Consider the following 22,774-nt stretch of genomic DNA (forward strand, 5'->3'; position numbering starts at 1 on the left):
TTTTTTAATAGTCTTCTGGGGGTCCTGACCTGCAGCCAGTTGAAAATATTTGGACTATGAACCACCAAATTTGAGTAAACTCTATCACTAAGGCCTAAAAACATCAAGGTCATGGTGCAGCTAACTAAAAAACACATCGTCAAACGCAACTATCTCCAAATCTACCACCAAATTCTTGTTTTTCCATTTGTACCATCTTTTACATATGGCTAAATTCCATGCAGCACATCTGTCTGTTTATAATGTTTGTATTTTTACATAACAGCAACTTTGCTTTATCAGTCTGCAACACAAAGACAAACGACAGGAGCAGCGACGCTCTTTTCCTGCTGATTATGCCAGCGTTAGATGCCCCATATCCTGTGGAGCCATAAGATTCTCTGTAAACTTGCTGCCATGTCAGTCAGGGATCCCAGTCTTACAGCAGGACCTGGAAAGATACTCTGTGTTCTGAGGGGAAACTAAGAGGAAACTAAGAAAGGTCACAGTTTTGGAGAAAAGCAGCTGCAGGGAGACTTTTTCTTTCTTCTTCCAATGTGTGATGGAGTCTGGGTTTTTCTGCTTTATTCTCACGTCTTGCCTTGCAGTTTATTCTTCTTACACAGTCAGCTCACACAGAGGTACGTTTCTGAAGATTTCTCAAACTTTTTAAAAAATATTTTAAACTTGAAACAAAGTTTTACCAGAACTGGTTAAATCTAATGGGCTTGTTGTGAAGGGAGAGGTCACGTCTTTGTGCCAGCGGATCGATGTTGTAACATTTTGACGAGTTACATGAGCTCAGCTCAGAAGGGGCTCAAGGACGGCTTTTTGAATTTGTATTTCATTGGGTCCAGTTTAGTGTTTAAATTCCAGATCGTCATGCTTACAATAAAAAGGTATCATAGAAAAAGAGCAAAAATAAAGAAAAAATAATTTGAATGTTTTAATGTATTTCAATTTTATATAACTCAATGTGATGTTAATTGACAAACTGGAAGGTTCTTGGTGTAAAAATATTCGTGCAGCCAGCGTTTTATTGCCAAGCAATACATGAAAGGAAAAAGGGAGAGCGACCTTGTGAATTAATTTTGAAGTTTAATGGCGAAAATCTTGTTTTATCTTCAGCAAGTTTCTAGTTTGCACCATTTTTTATCCTGAACATGGATTTTGTAGGACAATTTCACACAAACTTCAAAGTATCTCATAAGGATTTTAGATTAACACAATGTTAATGTTCTCAATTTTTTATTTTTTGCCAACATTACATCTGAAAAGTGTGGTGTGCATTTGGAATCAGCTTCCCCGAGTTAATACTTTCTTGATCCACCAACAGCTGCAGCTACAGCTGGAAGACTTATGGGGGTTTGTCACTTGTTGGACGTTTAGCGACTGGATTTCTTTCCCATTCTTCATTGTTAATTAGCTGAAGGTCCATCAGATTGGATGGAGAATGTTTGCAAAACAAATATTTCAATAGGATTTTGGTCTGGATTGTTGCACCATTCTAGCACACTGAGTATCATCTACCAGCAGTGGTCAATCAACTCCATCATCAGCATGTCATGTATCTCTGCAAAGATCTTTTAATAAACCATTCATTTGATTCAGGAGTCCTGAATCAGAGTAATGTCTAAAACATGTTGCAGACTAATTATTGAGGAGAATTGACTTTTGACTTTGGCTCTCGTCCACTCCACTCCAGCCGCCACTCCAGCTTCAAATAACTCAATGTTGAAAATATTGTTCTATTTTCATTTATCTTCACAATAACAAGTTTCGATGTCCCTGCTGAAGAAAGCATGTCCACACAACGATGCTGCCTCCACCATTCTGGTTATTTCAGAGTGTTGCTTTCCTTTCATTTGATCATTTTGCATGAAAAACCTGAACTTGTATGAACAGATTATTCCAAATGAGTTGCATTAGATTGTATTTAGGAATATGAAACTAAAGGGGGTGAAATACAAATGCAAACCACATTTTCTACATTTTTAATAAAAAACTTCACAAAGTGCCCTTCTTGACAATGTGCTACATTATAATGATCTTTCAATACAATGGAAGGCTGTTGTTGTAATCAGACAAAAATGTGAACATTTCATGAATATGTTTAGAAAATTGTCTGTTTTGTTTGGGGTTTCCCTGTGTGAAACTTTTCCCTCTCCTCCTCAGAGTGGGATGAAGTTGTGATGGTTGAACAAAACACATCCGCCACCTTGGTCTGTACTGGTGCCAGACTCCGAGGCGACATATCCATTAACTGGAAGGTGAAGTCGGTGGACACGGATGAATGGAAACTGATTCTCTCAGCCAGCGAGAAGAAAAAGTTTTCTGGAGGTGCCTCGAAGCCATCCATGCGATTGACTGATGACGACTTTCGAAACACGGGGGATTTCTCGCTGGTTGTTTCACCCGAAGTGGCGGATGCAGGACTCTACTCGTGCCTCATCCAGAAACAGGAGAGGAAAGTGAAGGAGAGGATTTTCCTTTTGACAGTCCTCACAGGTAGAAAAAAAACGACTCAGCTGTGAGCAATAGAAACTGCATATTTTTTTCTAAATCACAGATCTTCTAATTTAAAAAACACATACTGGCGTTGGTCCGTGAGGAAAAGAAAAATCACTCTTCTTTGAATGAACGTACACACTTAAAATCACATATTCGGGAAGCAAAGACGAGCCTCCAGCTAGGAAAACGTTTTTAGTTTTTTCCAAATATTCAAAAGCAAACATCATTTAGTAGAATGAGAATTTCAGAGGACGAGATCTTGTTTTGTTTGTACTTTTCTCTTTCAAGAAAACTGCTTATTATTATAATATGTGTAGAACTGATTATTTACGTTTTTAAATTAGTAAGAAAGTACAAACATCCTTTGCTTCAAGTGCTACAATTTTCTATGTAACTACATTGTTGCAAAAGTATTGAACATTTTCACATTTTGTCAAATTGCAGCCTCAAACTTACAGGTATTTCATGTGAAAGGCCAACACAACGTAGTTGTGAAGAGGAAGAAAAAATGATAGATGGTTTCCAAAATGTTCTCCAAATAAAAATCAGAAGAATGCAGCGTGCTTTGTGTTCAACCTCTCTGAGTGAATACTTTCAAGAACCACATTTTGGTGCGATTACACCTGCAGGTTTTTGTAAATCTACAGAGCAGTTTTATCTCAGTCAAATGAGACGGAGAGCACACATGAATCTTACCACAGATTCTCAAATGAATTTTGATTTGACCATTCAAAAAACACAAATTAGCTTCAGTCTAACTCTTTCTTTTACAGGTTTAGGCTTGTGTCCTACTGGAATGCATTTCCAGAAGTCTTCTCCTTTGATTGACTTTCATTTTACTCTATCCATCTTATTATTAACTCCTTCCAGCCTTTTAGAAAAAAATCAGCTTTTTAGAGAAGTTTCACTGCACCATAGTTTTTACATGTACTCGAATAGTATAGTTATAAAAAATGTCCTTTACCTCACTAGAGGCATTGAATGAATCATATTGTAGCCAAAATGTAGGAGACACAGACACACACTAACAATTTACTATAAATGTAAAAAGTGTCTTTTACCAGTTTGTATTATTATAGTTATTTATATTCTTCTTTTTTTCCTTTTAGACTTTAAAATACCAAAATTTGTGCATAACTTTGTATTTGATGGCTCCATTTTGAAATATTAAATCAAATCTTCTGATTGGTTACTCAGTATTTGTGTCGCCTTGTTACACAATATTTTTTTATGCTTCCCTAAGTCACTTCTGTATCTGGGCACGCAACTTTTTATGTTTTACTTGACATTTTTTATAGCAATACTATTCGCGTACATATTGAGTAAAAATATGTTAAAGTAGTGCAACTTTTAACTGAGTGCAGTTTGTTGCTACTCTTCCTCCCTCTGTGACGGCCGTAGGTTGAACTAGATTTTACTTAGGAGTATTAGAGTAAAGAAGTCTGAATACAAATGCATCCCACTTTTCTAGAGTTTTATTTGTATCTTTTTCTCCCTTAGCTTAACTGCTACTACTTTATCTATCACAAAATCTTAACAAAATCCATTGTTGTTGTGGTCCTGATGTGATAAAATGTGAAACCTTCCAGAAATATAAAAACCTGGAAGGAATGGTAAGTTCTTGTAGACATTATAGAGAATAACTGAGTAGCTGCAAGTTTTATTTATTGTAGTATTCCAGTTTGGTTTTTTTTTTCTTTTTTTACTTGATTCAGTGTTTCAGAGATGTTTGACCACAAATTCCTCCTTTTAAGATGCAGGAATGTAAATATTTTAAACCCAACGTCAGTGAGCTGCGGAGCATGGAAATACTCTTGCAGGAATACTTTTCTCGATTGACATGAGGTTTCTTTTGGTGCTGGTGCTTTTTACTCTAGTAGATTGGACCACACACACACACGCACACACACACACACACACACACACACACACACACACAGTTCTGATTGCTCTTTAGAAACTCTGACTTTCTAAAACATCCAAACAACCAGAAATGATCAATCAATATTTCTGTACATCTCTGATGTAATGATTTCTACCACAGATATATATCACTGTAAACTTTAGTACAATTTTATAGCATATTGGGATAGTTGGGATTGGGATAATTTAATCCAATTTTATTTCTCAAAGTCTTGTAAATACAGGGTTTTTCATTATTTTTATAGCTCTTAACATTTTGGATAAATATTTGAAACTTAACTAAGGTCATTGTAAAAATAAATGATGAAGATACTTTAATGTTATTTTCTGGTATTAGAAAAAATAAGTACCACGTCACAATAAGGCTCCTGTTATGGACGGCTAATAAGTAGTTCATACATATATTATTATATGTATAATATAGTATACATATAATAATATATATGCATATATATTATTATAAAATATATTATTAATATTATTATTCATCTCTAAACACTTTATAAATTACTAACAAACTGTTTACTATGCATTTATTTTGGATGAGAAAGAGAGCAAATCCACTGGTTTCTTACCAAACAGTGTCTGCTCACCTATATATTTTAGAGTTCTAATACTAAACATTTCAGATTATCATTTGTAAATGTAAATGTTTTAGCATATAGATTCTTCTCACTCATGATTAATGCATAATATGGAATCAGTTATTAATCATTTATAAGGTGTTTATAGATGAATGGATAACATATCTATAAACTATTTATTAGCCATCTATAATGGGAGTCTTATTGTAAATGGTACCAAATAAATAAATAGAAGGATTAAAGGTTATCATGCTTTATTCTAACGTTAGCTTCCTGTATCCTTCCTTCTCTCCAGTTGGCTTCTTTCCCCCTCTGCCCGTCCGTCAGTACAGCACCCTGCGGCTGTTTGCCAGAGCTATTCCTGACATTTCTGTCTCCGAAATCACCTGGACGGCACCTGGCGGCTCTCCCATGAAGACAGAGAAGTGGTCAATCTCAGGCACGGTGACTAAAGTGCCACAGGTCCAGAACGCCGACGGCGGGACTTACACCTGTACGGTTTACCCCCGGGGTAACTCCAGCGGTGCGCTGGCTGTGCGTGTGGACGTGAGAGTTGACGGTGAGCAGAAGCACTGAGGAAAATCATACGATTGTTGTTCCTTTCACTGAAGATAAACATCAAACCCGGAATCTGCAGGAGCAGAAGCATTATTTATTTAGGAATCCTGAACCTAAAGTTTTTCAAAAGTATTTACTTCAATAAAAGGGTTTCGGGATTCAAAAGCATCCTGTAGATCTACACTGGATTTCAGCTTGTTCTACTGTGAATATTAGAGTTGCTATGTTTATATATTATTCATCATTTGTTCCTCTCCTTTCCTTTATTGCTCTTCTCTCCGCAGCCAACAATGCGGCCTCATTCACCAATATTTCACACCGTAAGTAACTCCAACAGAAGCAGGCTGAAAGTCCTGTGTCAGCTGCCTGCTAATCAGGTGGAGCTGAAGGTCAGAGGTGACTCTCAGCCTATAAAAACTTAATCCTAATTGCTGGAGAATTTTTCTTTCCCCATCATTTCATTACTCTTTGGCTATTCTGTTTATTCCCAGTCTTAACCTCTCTCCCTGTTATCATCTTTTTGCTCAGAATTGCTAATCAGCGCGTCTTTGTGTGCTGTAATGTTCTCACCTCTGCTTCCACTCCTTTACCTGCAGAAAATGAGATCTTCACTGCCACTCAGGCTCAAAAATCCTTCCTCCTGGTCTGTCCCAGCAGCCAGGGCGACTATGTTCGGCTTCACTGGCTTTTCCCAGACACCAAAAATTACAGCAAGATTAAGCTAGTGTACCACTATGACCGCTGGAGGGGTTTCACCTCCAAGCACAGCAGCAAGCTCCAGCTAGCCGGACCGCCGTACAACCCACAAGCTGGGAGCTTCTCCTTCCTACTCACCCCTGATTTGAAAGATGGAGGCCTCTACGTTTGCGAAGTGTCTCTCAATGACGTCATTTTCAGCCAGAGGACAAGACTCAGCGTTCTGAAAGGTGAGGAAGAGAGCGGTTGGAAACTGTTGCGCAAAGGGCGTGGCGACAGAGGTGGCTGAAATCTGATTGGACACCCAGCCTGGCCCCGCCCACCAGAGCTGTCAATCAGTTTGTTCATAGCACATTGTACATACTGTAGATTCGCGTTTTGTCCACACTCCATGTAAGCAGGAGACAAAAATGCTCAGTTTGTTGTTTTACAACTGTCATTAATAATTATTGTTCAATTTTATTTTATAAAAGTAGAACTCAATTCATATTTACTTGTAAATACATGAGATTTTTGCCAAATGGCTAAAGTCTAATCTTCAGGTTGATGCATATGATGTTTAATAATAATTTTAAAAAAGCACCTCAGATTACTGCACTAAAAAACTCTTCATAAAGGAGAAAAGGAAGCAACTAAACAACTGTTTGCAATTTGTAGTTTATAGTTTTCATTTTAAGTTGATAATTAAGTTGAATAGAGTCAACATGATGGCACTAAAAATGAAGTTGTGTACTGTTAAGCCATGCTAATCTAAACGGGAACAATTAGTCTATGCCCTACATGCCAAACAAATCCATGTGTATGTTTGGTAAACAGATAGTTTTGTTATTCAAATCTCGGCCTACTGTTCATTGTTATCTAAGGCTGCAGTGCATTTATTTGAAATTGCATTGTTAGGGCGTGTCGTGGTGGCGTAGGAGATAGCGCAACCCATGTTTGGAGGCCTTGAGTCCTCGACGCGACTGTCGCGGGTTCGACTCCTGGACCTGACGATATTTGCTGCACGTCTTCCCCCCTCTCCTACCCCGTTTCCTGTCAGCCTACTTTCATATAAGGGACTCTAGAGCCCATGAGGGGAGAAAATTTTTTTGCAATTTTAGTGTGCCACTCTTCTAGTTTGTGTCTCTGACTGGAACCCATATGACAAAACATCTAGAGCCTGTAACACACTATGTGTGGTGGAAAGCTGACACGGCACATCACCTTGAAAACATGGTGAAACATGGTGATGGCTGTATCATGCTGTGGAGTCACTTTTCATCAGCAGGAACATGGAGACTTGTGATTTGTTATCTGCTGGAGAACTTTATTTGTATTCCTCCAAAAGTTCTGACTTCATCTGGTTCATAAAAACAAGCACTAAGTTGAATTTTAAGCTTTTTAAAATATTACTGACATGATCATTTTGGGGTCTGATTGGTTTCTTTAAATTATTTTAAGAAGACAAAGTGATGCATCAACATCAACAAACTTCTTTCATTGCAAGTAAGAACATGTAGAACCGTGTCATCCATCCATTCATTCGCTTCAGTGCACATTATTTAAAAACAATCATCCACAGCTCACCAGTAAAAACAATAAGTAACTTACACAACCTGCTCCTTCCTGAACTATAAAAATAACAACATGCATCGAGCCATCTCTGCTCAAACATTTCTTCACAAATTAAACCCAAAATCAGCTGCAAGCAAGAAGCCTCATCAACCGAGTAATATTATTCAATTAGTTCATAAAGTCTGATCATTTGTTCTCGTGGCATTTGTTCAATTACATCACTGTTCAAGTCATTACCCACATCATTTTATTCTTCTTTTCTATTACCAGACAAACAGCCATGCTTTAATGTAATTTGTGCACTTTAAATCAATTTCTCTCGCATGATTCTTGACATCAATTTGTATCTTAGATGAAGAAATAAACAAAGAATAAATCCTGCAACCTTTGTGGAAACTAATTTCCAGTCTAATAATATATAGATGTAAAATAAAGAATATCATAAAAAATATAGATATTTTTTTATCACATTGCAAATTACTGGTGTGTAGGGCTGTTGAATATTTTAGTAATCAATTATTCTTATGATTAATCGAGTAATCGGATAAAAAAAGATTAAATAAAACATTGGTCAATTTAACATAAGAGCAGAGTTACTATTGATTACCAACATCAGTCCAATTTTTCACATTTGAGCTTCCCTAACAATAACTCTTCTGTAGTTTAGGAAATTAACCTGTAGCAATAATAGCTCACTTTCCAAATTAACCTGAAGAAAAGTTATACGAATATCTGAAATTATATTCAGTGTAATAATAAAGAGGCAGGCTCACAAATACGCTTATAAAAATGTAAATACTTCAGCTTTTTGTTCATGTATTCATCTTCAGTCAATTTAATAGATGAACTCTCACCTTGCCCAGATATTTATAGCTTCTGTGTTCATGTTAGCGACGGGATTTGACGCCTTCGTTCATCACACACAGAAACTCATCAACCAGCTACGTGCCGCCACGACGAGCTCCGCCACACATTTGTTGAGACCGGGATGATATTTAATACATTTTCCGGTTCGTCCGTAAAGCTACACTTACGTTAATTATCTAATGCGCAGCCGCCCGCAGCTCACCTGTATAAATACACCTGCAGCGCTCTTCCCCGTCAACAACTCAGGCGGAAGTGAGAGCGCTGTGCAACGCCAGCAATAACCCGGCCGGAACACGGTGCATTAAACAATAAAACATAAATTAACGAAGCTTCGAGGCAGATAAATTTTCCTCGAGGAATTTTAATAATCGAGGTACTCAAATCACTCGAGGAATCGTTTCAGCCCTGCTGGTGAGTTTATGCAAAATATTTCTCATTTCTTAATCACAATTTATTTTTCCAAATTCCTAAATACTCATGTACAGAATAACTGGGGAAGAATGCAAAAATATTTAAATCTCAAAAACACTATATGCTGTATTTACACCTGTACCACTTTCTTTCAGTTATTTCATTTATATCACTTATGACGTCCTTAAGTAATCATCTGACGAAAAACACAGCACAAATGCATGATATTTATAATGTGTAGGTATGACATGAATGCAAAATATAATGTAATATAATATAATATAATATAACATAACGCAACATAGTATAATATAATATAATAGATAAAATCTCTGTGTTGCACTCCATTTGTAGCCATTGTTCTTAAATATTCCTTTGCTCTTTAATTAAATATCCTCAAATTAGTTGTTTTTCTAATTCATCAGTGCTTCATTCCCTAGGGCAAATATTATTTGCACCAACAATTTGAACAAACAAAAAACATTCTGACATTCTGAAAATCTTTCTTATCATAGGAGGAAGAAAGGCTGAATGTGCTCAAGGTTTTTCAATGAAAGTTTCATGATGAGTAAATTGGTGTCATATATTTTCATCCAGGACTTCTCAACAAAACTTCACCCTGCGAGATTAGTGAAGAATTTAAAGTTTTACAGATCAAACCAAGATCTTTTTTTTTTAAGTTTTACTTTTGTTGTTTTGTTGGTCTGAGTCAACCAAAAAGTGAGTGATAAATATAAAAGAATGAAAACATTAGTTTTGTGAAACAATGATAACTCTTTGCCTCAGGGGAAGCTAAATTATAAAATAATGGTGTCAGAAGAAGTTGATGACAGTTTACAAACTCAAGCTCATGAAGCATAAAGCAAGAACTTCTGCAGGTTGCCACATCATTAGTCACAGAAACGGTAATATCTTCTGTAGTTTCTACATAAATGTAAAACACAATGCTTTACGGCGGTTGTGGAAATATTCAAGGAAACAAAGGAAACTGGGACCACAGTGAGTTTTCAACAAGAATCTGCTGTCTCTAAAAGCTCTTTCTCATCTCATTGTTCCTTTAAAAATGTGACTGGCAAGCCATAAATTATGAAGAAAGTCTTTGTCAGCAGTTGGAGGAACAATAGAACAATGGCAGCAGAGATCTTGTGGGATGTAGTTTAAATTTTATTCAGATCAGTCTTTTATATGGTAAAGCATCTCACCTCCTTAAGCTGGCCTCATTCGAGAGAGTATGTTTGATAATTACATGGCAAATACAGATTCAGTGATTTATACAGGTCAGTTCTCCTTGATTCTGATGTAAAGTTATAGTTATATTTGTAACAGCTATATTATGCATGAAAGATATTTATGCATGCAACCCCATGGATATTTATTTATTATTTGATATTTACAACCTTTTGGCTGGATATTTGACCATTCCTCTTTGCAGAATTGGTTGGTTTCCTGTCATTTAAGCAACATTTGCAAATCTTATCCGATGCACAAGTATCACTGGCAGTGAAACAGTTTCACAGCATGATACTACCACCACCTAGCTAGACAATTGATGCATTGTTTTTAGTTTTGAAAACCTCACCTTGATCTCTCCAATCTCCAAACTCATCTGAATATAAAACCTTTATACAAAAATCCTCAATCTTGATTATTTCATCCACAATTAGAACTTCAAGCAGCAAAACAATGCAGCAGTTTGATACTACAAGAAGAATGCTTCATAAGCCAAATTATATAGTTAATCTTATTTTACCCTATAATGTTTCTCTAGAAGACATTTTGCTTGTTTAGGTGCTGAAAATTTAAGTTGTGCTTGAAGGTGTCAATTCAGTTCATGTTATTTAAACGATTTATCTGTTACTTTGGGCTTTGTGCAATGCATGAGTACCATGACAGTGAAACTAATCCATAGCAAAATGCTACGTCCACCATGCTGGACATTATTCACAGGTTTGAAAGCCTCATCTCGACTCTCCCAAACATTAATTTCTTAGTGGACAAATGGTTCAATCTTTGACTTCCCTGAACATAAAGCTTTTATTTGGAAGGCAATTTCTTGAGGGAACTACAAACGTCAGATGACTTTGACTTTGTAGCTGTTTATCTTCCATTGGTACTTGTGTATTGTACAAACCTGGTGGGCTATGGTTAAAAGCAATGTCCAGCCTGGATTATGCAAGCAGCTTGGTGATGGTTATAAAAACGGTCTGCATTCAACTTACTGAGGATAAATGATCCATGAACTCAAATCTTTTTAATCCCACTGGAATTGCTGATTTGCATCTTTAAAGGTCCCAAATTAATGTGACCTTCATCTCCACTGATCAGATTATGTAAGCACCTGTATTTATCCACTCAGTGACTTTCTGCAAGAACGTGACAGCAGAAATGTTAAGCTACTCAGCAAGGCTGAAGAATGTGCAGAGCTGTTAACCACCGAGGTAATATGTGTCAGTGTTTAGAGAGACAAGCCTCTAGCACCTGTCTCCTGAGGTGTTTCAGCAATCATGTGCCCCTGCTGAAGAGTCATTGAGTGAGACATTAAATTTGTACTGGTTTCAGCTCTTTATTCACTGACTCCAAATGAGGAAAACAAATAAAGAAGGGGTTTCCTGGAGCCATTAGCAGAGTGTCGCATTATTAAATGAAAACATTAACTATATTGCTCCTGAAAGAGAAATATGCTTAATTTATAAACGTAAAGACCAAGAAAAATTCTGCTAAGCACCTGTTGATTTTTTACGAGAATGCCTAAGGGAATTTTTCCCCTTTTCTTTCCAGGAGCACCCACACATGCACAAATCCAACATGCACTCCTACTCTTACAACAGCCTGTCATGCTGGCCTTGGAAGGCTTTACTAATCACAGTCCCACCGGCATCCATCACAGCTGCCCAGACATGACCGGTCGATCCGTCACTGTCACTGTCACCCCGCTTCACAAATCTGCATCCGTTGCACCACGTTCACACCTCCACCCACTCCCCAATCATGTGAGGCATATATTTTTACCCCTCCGTCGTTAGAAGTATCATTATGTGTGATTATACCTGCTGCCCTCCCACCGAGGCTGTGGGTGGCCCACGCTGATCACACTAATCAAGGCTGAAGTGTGTGTTTTTTAGGCTTGTGTGTGTGAGGTGGGGATCTGCGGGGCTTGATTACGCCCAGATGGATTCTCATTACAGTTTGATGAGACACCAAGCATCAGTCACAGTCAACCAATGCATTAGCAGTAAATCGCTTTAATGAATATATATTATTTTGACCCTTCTCTGAATTGTTCTATGTTTTTCATATCACGATCCCCCTTTGATCATCACTCTCTCTCTCCGTCCTTGCCCTTTTAAATATTCAGACAGAAACATTTTAACTCTTTCTCATTTCTCTTCCTTCCAGACAGTTTTTTCCCCCCACCAATTCATCCTTCTTTCTGGTTTCTCTTTCCTTTGCCATCTCCTCTCATTCTTCTCTCTCTTCAGTGAAAACCAGCCATTATCCCTCGAAGCTGAATCTGCTGTGCCTGTACTCAGAGCGCGCCAACGTTCAGGGCGCGGTGTGGAAACATGACAATAAAAGTCGGCGGCTGCAGATGTCAAGCAGCGGTCCTGGCAGCATCAGCACCACCCTGCCGCTGCCCATCACCCCTGTTGTAGCAGGGAATTACACCTGCACCCTGCAGCTGAAAAACGGCCAGACCATCCAGGCAGTTCAAGCTGTCACAGCGCCCCCAACAGGTGAGATGAGAGCGCATGCTTTGCAAGTTATTTTTTCAGCTTTCTGATGTAGTATTTTTCTCAGATCAAGGGTATTATATCAGTATCACAGAGTTCTGGTGGACCTCCTGTCAGGTCTGCAGAGATAATGAACCATGAGTGTGGAAAATTCTAGGATATGTGCTTCATGAAGCGTTCTGCTGTGGATTAAAGACAACCTCAGGTCAGTTCATCCTCCAGAAATCCTGCTGTTTGAAAAGCAGAATGCCTCTGACAGATACCATATGTTAAACTTTTTAAATTTACCTCACAGGGTCAAAGGGGATAAAGCTGTTTTTTGGAGCATAACGTTGGTTGGATATGCAGCAGACTAACCATTTAAAGCCTCGTACGTTCAGATTTTTAAAAATATATCATTTACTAGATGTTTTAATAAAACAAAATAAGTTTTTGGAAACTTTGTTGGGGTTTTGTATGTATTATAAAGGGATTAATGCGCTTAGAAAGAAAGAGGAGGTAATTTTTTTCCCCTGCAAAATAACTTATTAAATAATTATTTTAGAAAATGATGACGTTCAGTAAAACCTTTGCCATTTTTGAGACTAAATTATATATTTTTTCTATTCATCCCTCTTGCAGATTTTTTGTTTTTTATTTGGTCACGCTTAAATGTCATGTCAGAGATCATAAAACATATTTTAATTTTATAAAATATAAACCTGAGTAAACTGAGCTGTTTTTAAACTGTGATTTAATTTATCGCATTATTTAACCGAATCATTGACTGCGCCCCCTTGGAGGGAGCAACTCCCACTGAGTGCTTGTTGTAACTGACACTGACTTTATTTTTACACAAAATGAGGAATTTTGTCCCATTTGTCTTTGTCAAATTGTTTTAATTCAGACACATTTTTAACACAAGCAGCCTCTTTAAGGTCATGCAACAGCATCTCAACTAGATTAAGTGTGGACTTTGACTAGGTCACTCTGAGACCTTTAGTGTTTTTGTGTTTCTGTTTAACTACTCAGTCCCACTGGTTTGCTTTAGATCATTGTCCTGCTGTAGAATCCAGGTACGCTTGAATTTAAACTTAAAACTGAAGGTCAGGTTTTCTTCTGCAGGATTTTATACTTTCATCATTTATGGAAAAGTCAGTTGATAAGCATCTCATCACTCTACCACCACCACTATTGACTGCTGCTTTTCTGAAAGACTGAGTCGGATTTTCTATCAGATGCATGGCTTTCACTTTTGTCACAAAATTTTGTTTTGGTATTTTGAAGATTTTATTTGTACTTTTTTGCAAAATGAGAAGAGTTTCTTAATTTTCTTTTTGAACAGCTGTGGTTTTTGCCTTGGAGCTCTCCCATGAAAATAGTTTTTCCTCAGGCAAAAACAGTTAAGGTCTCTGTCTTATTGATCACAGACCGTAACTGAGGCGCATACTGCTTTGGATACTGTTTTGGGTTCTTTTGTCAAATCCTGGATGAGTTGTTGATGAGTTCTTGGAGTCATTTGGGAAGTTCAGCCACTCCTGGGAATATTCACCCTCGTTCCAGGTTTTCTCTGTTTGTGAGTAATGGTTCTCTCTGTGGTTCACAAGACTTTGTAGCCCTTTCCAGTCTTGCAGATTTAAACAACTTGAAAAATGAACCTCTTTAAAGAGCTAAAAGCTTTTGGGGATCATTTAGCCTATTTCGTGTTGTCAAATGGGTTCCCTTCACAGGAGTTTTTTTTTTTTTTACATTAATTATATTAATACTCCTGGACGAGTCACACCAAAAACTGCATTTAAAAAAATATTCTGGTTATCTTTGTATTTATGATAATATCACAACATAAAATGTGACAAACAAGCAAAAGGAGAAAAAATCTCAATACAGGAACTTTTAAAGAAAAGTCCTAAACTTGTCTCGGTCTCATAAATTCTCATATCCAAAATAATATTATTTACTTGCATGGTTAAGTCATCCCACATGATTTCCTAATACTTTGTAAAATTCTGTGTGCAGATTCTTCTTTTATAAAACATAGAAGATATGAGTTTTTTTTTTTTTTCATTACCCTTACCCGGTTAATATGTGACTATAATAAGACAGGACCTTGGGACATATCTCCTCACAAAATCTAAATTATTCAGGCTTATTGTATTGCTTGGCTGTGGGGAAGCACAGGAGGACGTGACAGTTAAATGGATCCCTTAGCACAGACTATTTACCTCTCTATATTCCTCTACATCACTTAGGCTAAGAGACTCAGATCTGATTATGACTCCCACTAATGGTAAAGCTATAACAAGACATTATAAAATGTATATTTCCTATAGGTGCAATTATTCTGAAGTAGAAGTGAGTTACATTTCAGGTTTGTGTCATGGGAAATTTCGACTGAGCAGACAAGAAAGTTCAAATAAGCTGAGTGCTGTTTGACCTACATAACGCTGTGCAAACTGTCAGGTTGCACAAAAACTGCAAAAGTGCAAGGTGGCATAAAAATCCGAGGGTGATAATGAATAATGTAACAATAAGTGGTGACATTTACTGGTATATAAATAGAATTTCTAGAAGGGAAAAAAAAAAATCACACAGCTGTTTGGTGGGAGAAAACTGAAGACATTATGGTGCTTCAAAAAGTATTCAACATTCAATACTGGATGCAATGTTAAAACATTTTTTATCACTGCATCCAAAATCTTTGGTGTATTTTGGGGTTTTATGTTGCCTAACAAAGTCAGGGACTTTTCTGGGTTGTCCACTATTTTCAGTAATATTTTTCCCTGTTAATTTATTCCTTTGACTTTAGTCGATAAAACACATTGAATAAAAACATGGAAAAGCTCAAAAGGGTATGAATATTCTTGCAAGGCGCTGTATTTATTTGTTTGGGAACATCTAATGCACAAAACCTAAAATAAAGTGTGAATTCAGAACATTCAAAAAACAGCACCGAATAATAGAGAATTTCTTTTACCGATGGAAAACAAAATTGAAGTAATCATTGTGCTCTGCAGCACGCAAAATACATCAAAAGTGAGGGATTTTCTTCCATATCCTCAATTTACTCATCCTTTGCGAAGCATTCAAGCAGTTCTTTGGTCTGCATCCTCTGCGCCACCCTACTCTACAATTACAGTGATATAAATCACACTCCACCTCATTTGAGATGAAACAGGCGAGGAGGAAAGAAAAATGCCAATCGCAGAGACGACAGGATAGAAAGAGGAGCCATGGAGGAGACTTGAGAAACGTACCGAGATAGGCCTCACTTCACTGCGCTCCATTAACATAATGCATGCATTAAGGCTGGCCTGGGGAGCCGTGCTGGGCAGTCCTGGGGTCAGCTATCAGTACAGTATTCCATTAGCAACCTCTGCACATATTCTCCAATCAATTACACCTCATGCAACACATAATTGATGGATCATTCTGAAGCCAGTGAAAAGGTGTGACACAGAGGTTGAGGTGAGACTCAGGGGTCAGTTTGTTATTCAAACATAAATAATGACAAATTGATGCGTGAGTGAACTTTATCTGCAGTGCCTTGAAAAAAGTGTTCACACCCCACAAATGTTTTGACATTTTTGTGTCCAAAAAAATGTCACCACTTAGATTTCACAAAGTTAATCAAGACTTCTGGAACAGTGCACTGAAAAAAGAAAGCAGGTGATCCAACTTCACTTAATAAATTAAGCTATTAAGTTCATTAAGTTTACATGTTAAACAAATATAAATGCAGTAAGTTTGGCAAACTTAATTTGATTATGTGTAATAAATAAACTTTTTTCTTTTTACGTTGGAGCTCCATTATCTCTGTTTGAGTGTGGTTGAGATTTACCCTCTTCCTGTTAGATGGGTACCTCGGGGTAAAACAAAAGGCAGATGAAGTGATGCACTCATAGTCTACAAGCTTTGGGAGTTGGTCAAATCCAAGTTCATCACGGTAATGTCTTCATAGAAGGAGATCCGCTGAAGGATCCGGTTATTCAAACAGTGAATTTCCTCCTAGTTGATGTCATGGGCTTTTACAAATTCTCCAAGATGACAATGTCAGGATTCATTTCACTCAAATTGTGAAGGAAAGTCTCAGGGAACATGAGATATATTTTCACACATGGACTAGCTGCCACGGTCTGGCCCTAAACCCAATTGATAACATTTGGGATGTGCTGGAGAAGGCTTTGCAGAGCGTTCAAACTCTTCTATCATCTGTACAAGATCTTGGCAAAGAACTAACTCAGCTCTGAATGAATATAAATATTTTTACATGTCAGAAGCTTTCCAAAATAATGCTGCAGAAGCTGAACACCGCAATTAAAGCTAGAGATATTCCAACAAAATATGAGTGTGATTTTTATCTGTTTGTTTCACCCCCCAAAAAAAGAAATACATCGTTTTTGACATTTTTCACATGTACAAATCTAATATTTGGTCTGGAGTGTCTGGAGCCCCCAATACTCTGATTGCCTTTAAATCAGAGTATTGGTTTAATTGCTAAGTCCATCTGAGACTATTTTGCAAATAAGAAGAGCCCTGCAGAAAATCCCTCATCTATGGTCCACTTTATGTTGTTCTATCACATAAAATCCCAATAAAGCACATTAAAGATAGTGATTAAAACAGCTTGAGGCGCGTGAATACTTTTTAAGCCACTGCAAAGAGCGCAGTGAGAAAACGACTTGCTCAAAAGCAATTTAGCATTTATTATACGTCCTTTCAGAACGGCTGGCGGATATCTAATTGGTTTGTACTCTATGAACGCTGAGCAGACAGCTGCAGAACAATCCGGCTTCCCTGTGGCTCTGTTTTGCAACACTGATGTCATCCTCAATATGCAAACAGGTTTCTTCACAAACCTGCACTCTTCCCATGAAATTTGAATTGTACAGCAGTAAGATAATAGTGTACTTATGTAACGTGTGCGGTGATCACTCTCTACCTCACCTGTTTTTCAAAGCTGCATTGATGGGCCTGGCTGTTTGTTTTGTTTGTTTGCCTGGAGGCAACAGCTCGATGCAGAAATCAAGTGGGAGGAAATGAAAAAAAAGAAAAAGACAGAAGGAAATATTTGGATTTTTATCATGTTTATGTTTTGTAAATAGGATATGGAGTAATTAGCGGCAGTAAACTCCACTCTGTATGCAAGTGGAGTAAGCATCCGTTGACACCTGGTCTCCGAGACGCCTCCGCGCTCCGTCCTTTCGTGTGAGTTTTAAATTGTCAGGCTTTGTGGTCCAGACTGGATGCGTGTCAGATCGATGTCTGCAAAGGATTTCCACAGAGCTAAGAACGCCTCAGATTTCCTCGCCATCTTCCACAGCAATCATTGTCTCTGACTGACAGCAGCATGATGCAAATGCATGAAACATGTTCACAGTGGAATCGCAACTGTAAAGTGTTCACATAACAAATTTGAAAAAAAATAAATAAAAATGGTTGCCCCCTCTTGACCCGCACAGCAGAGTGGAAAGCAAACAAGATAAGTTTGAGGGCATTCAGTCACTCTTCTGAGAGTTTAACATTAGCGTCGCTCTGAGACGTTCATGTTTTTGTCCTTTTCTCCTCCTCTACCCCCCTCTGCCCTTCTGTTGCAGAGAGTGTCACCCCCTCCTTCCTGCACCCTTCTCTCTCTGCTTTATTACTCCTGGTGCCCCTGGTTTCAGCAGCTGTCGGCGTGTTGCTATGGAGACAGAAACACATTTCTGATCGCGGTGAGTCTTCCGGCGATTTATTTCTTGACAGCTTCTCCGTTGCTCCGTCCATCTCCGGGCCCCCTGTCGGCCCCTGCGTCTGAGTGATGCGGGCCGTGACATCCTCTGGGCTTGTTGTAATGAATGTGCCCCCACTTCATGAGAGTGCGTTCTGTCGCTTCTCTCTGCTCTCAGGTATTGAGCAGTCACTGTCTGTCCAGTCTGGTGAATCGGAGAACATCTATGAGAATCCAGAGGATATCAGACAGGTGATGAATTCAGACATTTTCAAGAACTAAACGCCCTCTGATGAATTTTGCTTCTTATATTCTGTTCTTTCCCCACTGGTGTTTAGTTCTCTTTTCCCTCCCTTTTGTCTCTCACTCTCTCTTTCTTTCTTTTTGCCGTCTTCTCTCTGAAGTGCAATTTTTATCCTTTGCTTTCCTCCTCTTTTCCCATTTCCCCCCTTTTTTCGTCGCTTGCTGTTCATTAAACCTGTTTTCTGCTCTCCTCCTTCCCAACAGGCTCCTCCCCAGGGTTCAGTCTACATGGTAAGTTGTTTAGTCGTCCCCAACACACACAAGCACAGTGCAACATCTCAATACTGTAAATTAGAAAAGCATTGACAAGTTAGTTTACTTCAGCAATTCAATTCAAATAGATCTATTACATGCAAGAAACCCCAAATTCAACACCAGAATAAAACATATGACCAAGTAAAAATTCAGAAATACTGTAATGGCCAACACATTCATGGGTAATTGACACCCTTCATGGGGAGGGCAAGAAAAAAAATCATAATTTGGCTGCTCATAAGGTGTTGTATCCAAGCATATTTAGGAAAACTGAGTGGAAGGTAAAAATGCAATCGGAAAAAGTGTGCACTAGCAACAAGGGTAATCTGGACAGAACACTTTCATTCTGTTGGCTGGAACGGCTGTCAGGCGACAGTACTTTTTTGTTTTGAGAGAGAGCAGAAAAGAATTTGAGAGAGAGCAAACCACAGCGTGAACACAGAGATTTGAGAGAGCACAAAGAATATTTGAAAGGGAGCAGAAGTTTTGAGTGCAAATATTACAAGTTTTGAGACCAAAGAGATGAAATCCTGCTTTCAAACTGAAAATGTGTGCTCTTGATTTATGGCAGAAAATTTCCCCCATAGTAAACCAGCCATGTGTTGGACAAGGAAAATTACTAAAAATTACAGGACACCGGCCACCAAGGCCTGGAAGAGCCCGAGTTGGGGGTTGTGAAGAGGAAGACACCAGATCCAAGAATGTAGACATGCTAATGCAGCTATTAAAGCACCCTGGACTTCCTACACACCTCAACAGAACCACAGGTTGATCACCTCCATGGCATGCTGCATTGGTGCAGTAATTCATGCAAAAACCTGGGCTTCCTCTATAAAGAAAAGTGAATTTAATTGAATTCAAAAAAGAGCCCAGACCAAGTATTGAATATTCCTGTAAAGTATATGGACATATTTTACATACAGTCCTTGGAAATCAAGAAATTAGACAAAAGCTTGAAATATTTTTCTCTGTCTGTTGCGAAACCATATAATATACAGTATAAATCGTACCATTTGAATTGAAATACTGGAATTAATTAAGATATCTCCCTTGCTTTTACATTTTCTTCTAAGACAGTCTTTCCTTCCACTAAACTTTCCAGTAATATGTTGATGGCATATTTTGTGAACTACCAGCTTCTTTAACAGTGAACTTTTGTGATATAATATTTACATCATGACTGTTTGTTGGAGATGTTTGTGTAAGGCAATAACATAACCTTTCTGAATCAAAAAAATATATATATTTCTAATTAATTTTATGAAACATTCCAATTTCTTCAGAAATTTAATTTTTGTGGTTTTAATTAGCTGCAAGCCATGTGGATCAAAATGGCCAGAAGTAAATACTTGAACTATGTCACTCTTTATGTAACATGAATTACTCTGTTGAAATTACTTAAACAAATTGACCTTTTGAAGAGAATTCATTATACTGAGCAGCACCTGGAAGTGTGAGTAGTTGTATTACATGCATAAAAAGTCCCTGACACTCTTCCTGTTTCACCCTCTCTAAGCTGTCTGCAGATACGTCTTCCTTCACACTTGGAGTCCTCCAATCTGTCAGGACTCTTTCATATAAACCCATCACCTTTCAGCAGCCTCCTTACATTAGTAGCTTTAAGAAATCAATCTCATTACACACTGGAGGGACATGAATCTGGCCTCAGAATGCGTCTTTGTCCCCATGTCACTCCTTTCTCTTTTTCTTTGTGCAAGGATTTGAAGCCAAGAGGAGACAATGACATCTATAAGGAACTGGAGCGGTGAGCGAAAAATTCTTGCATCACCTGTGTGCGGAGTTGTTTGTAGACCGCTCGTCACACTCACCAATCAGACCGGCCTGAACATCACTCTGACACTGTGGCATAATATCACGCCATGTGCTGACAGGCAGCGCTCCTTCGCCTGTGTGTTGTTGTTGCGTGGGCTGCTTGTGTTTGTGTTTAAAGGGGGGGGAATGAAAGAGATTGGAGGACTGGGTTTTTTTTTTTTCGTTTTTTTTGAGCGAGTTTGTCTTTGTTCTCTGTTTTCAGATACGAGCAGTGTCAGGGCTGATCACCTACCCACATCTCATCCCCATCCAGCTGTCACATCCTCTCTCTTCACAGCTGCAGCAAAAGGCCTTTTATAAACAGGAGTAACTACTCAATGTCAGAGTTGGGGACTTAAAGAAAACTTTTGAGCTTCACAGAAATGCTATTTAGGTTTTCCTTTACAAGCTATCGCTCTTTAGAAGTTATAGGAGCTCACAAACCTCTCCAGAATGGATGGCGGTTAATATTGCATTGTAAAATCTAACGTATTGTTTGCAGTAAAAAGGGGACAAATAAAAATAATACTTTGTTATGTGTTATCAGTATGCGATGTGGATCTCTGTGTTAGTTTATTTGATTTGCACGAGTATAAAATGAATCTTTATGATTGTCTTACTGAGTGAAATGAAACAATTGCTTAAAAATACAGCTGTCCTAATTTAATTAGGACATATTGTGATGTTTGATAATTTAATTACTTTGTTGTTCATCTAATTTTTTATGGTGCAAACTTTTAATTTTACACTTATAATTATTACTGTCTGTTTTAGCAAAAGTTTTCAACATTCCAACAATTATTGCTGCTTAACTAGTTAATGCTCAAATGTATTTACAAATATTTATGCAAAAATAAATTCACCGTGTTTTTGCTGCCAATCAACAAGATTTTGTTTATTAGAACATAGCTCATTCAGCAGATATTTATTTAGATATTTAGCATTCATACTAGCCAAATTAGGCATGACTGGTCACAAATCCAGCCACTATTTGGCGGTCAAGAGCTTTCAAAACAAATTTTTGAATAGTATTGAAAACGCATCATTAGCCATCTGTGGCTGTGTTGTGGATTCAGGCCGATTTATGACATAAGTTTATAGGGTTAAAGATAGTAAATAATACAGTTACCGACTTTTTGCATGAATAACGATTTCTTCTAGTGTATTAAATAGGAATAAAACTAAAACTGGCCACAATTTACTTGCAAAGTTCCCCAACGATATTTAAATATCTTTAAATTAAAAAAAAAAAAAAAGTCAAGCACTTTCAGAAAGGTTTTAACTCTTTTTTGGCAGATTACACATGCAGGGTGTTAGTTTGTGCTTCCAAACTAACAACCTTTAAATATTTTAAAGTAATGTTTATCCATCTGTATAAAATAGAATAGAATAGAAGTACTTTATTCATCCCAGCAGGGAAATTACTTCGCAGTTACAGCATAGAGACAAGACACAATAACAACTACCACTGAGTAGTAGTTGTCTATAAATTGTAAAAATATGAAATGCTGTTAATATAAAAAGCAACTTAAGAACAGTCCTTGCAAAGATTCAAAAAAAAAATGCAGATATGTATATGTAAATATATGTACAGCAAGTGTGCCATAGTGCACTATGTGGTTGTGCAAAATCCAGTGATTGGATATGTGCTTCAACTGAACCTAATATTACCTTGGACTTAAAAGTCAATTTCAGCATAATTTTGCCAGCTGAAATGATGTCATACAACAAAACAAATTGTAATAAAAATATCTAACCATTTGCTGTATCTCCCAGTTAACTCTACAGATGCTTTCAGGTCCAAAATGACCATTAAGTCTCCATTAATGGCCTCAAGATTCAAGCTTAGCCTTAAATTGCAGGGACAGAACAAATGAAAACCATTTTATCAACATGACTGACCA

At 37.7% G+C, this 22,774-nt stretch overlaps 1 protein-coding gene across 1 annotated transcript; it reads left to right on the plus strand.

The window, feature by feature from the left end:
* The first annotated feature begins 413 nt into the window (after positions 1-413).
* Positions 414-22,219, plus strand: g6fl (g6f-like). Its single transcript, XM_028008435.1, has 11 exons — positions 414-620; positions 2,155-2,487; positions 5,293-5,556; positions 5,840-5,875; positions 6,152-6,481; positions 12,563-12,817; positions 18,388-18,504; positions 18,679-18,752; positions 19,008-19,034; positions 20,777-20,823; positions 21,094-22,219. The coding sequence occupies exons 1-11, from the start codon at positions 542-544 to the stop codon at positions 21,113-21,115; spliced, it is 1,584 nt and encodes a 527-aa protein (XP_027864236.1). The 5' UTR covers positions 414-541; the 3' UTR covers positions 21,116-22,219.
* The last annotated feature ends 555 nt before the right edge of the window (positions 22,220-22,774 follow it).

The sequence above is a fragment of the Xiphophorus couchianus genome, chromosome 3 (genome assembly GCF_001444195.1).
Source record: "Xiphophorus couchianus chromosome 3, X_couchianus-1.0, whole genome shotgun sequence".
In the NCBI taxonomy this organism is placed as follows: domain Eukaryota; kingdom Metazoa; phylum Chordata; class Actinopteri; order Cyprinodontiformes; family Poeciliidae; genus Xiphophorus; species Xiphophorus couchianus.

Excerpts from the sequence above, each read along its gene's own strand:
- g6fl (XM_028008435.1), top strand. The coding sequence starts at position 542 with ATGGAGTCTGGGTTTTTCTGCTTTATTCTCACGTCTTGCCTTGCAGTT. Across the intron at positions 6,482-12,562 it reads AAGACTCAGCGTTCTGAAAG|TGAAAACCAGCCATTATCCC; the intron begins GTGAGGAAGAGA and ends CTCTCTCTTCAG. Across the intron at positions 12,818-18,387 it reads TGTCACAGCGCCCCCAACAG|AGAGTGTCACCCCCTCCTTC; the intron begins GTGAGATGAGAG and ends CTTCTGTTGCAG.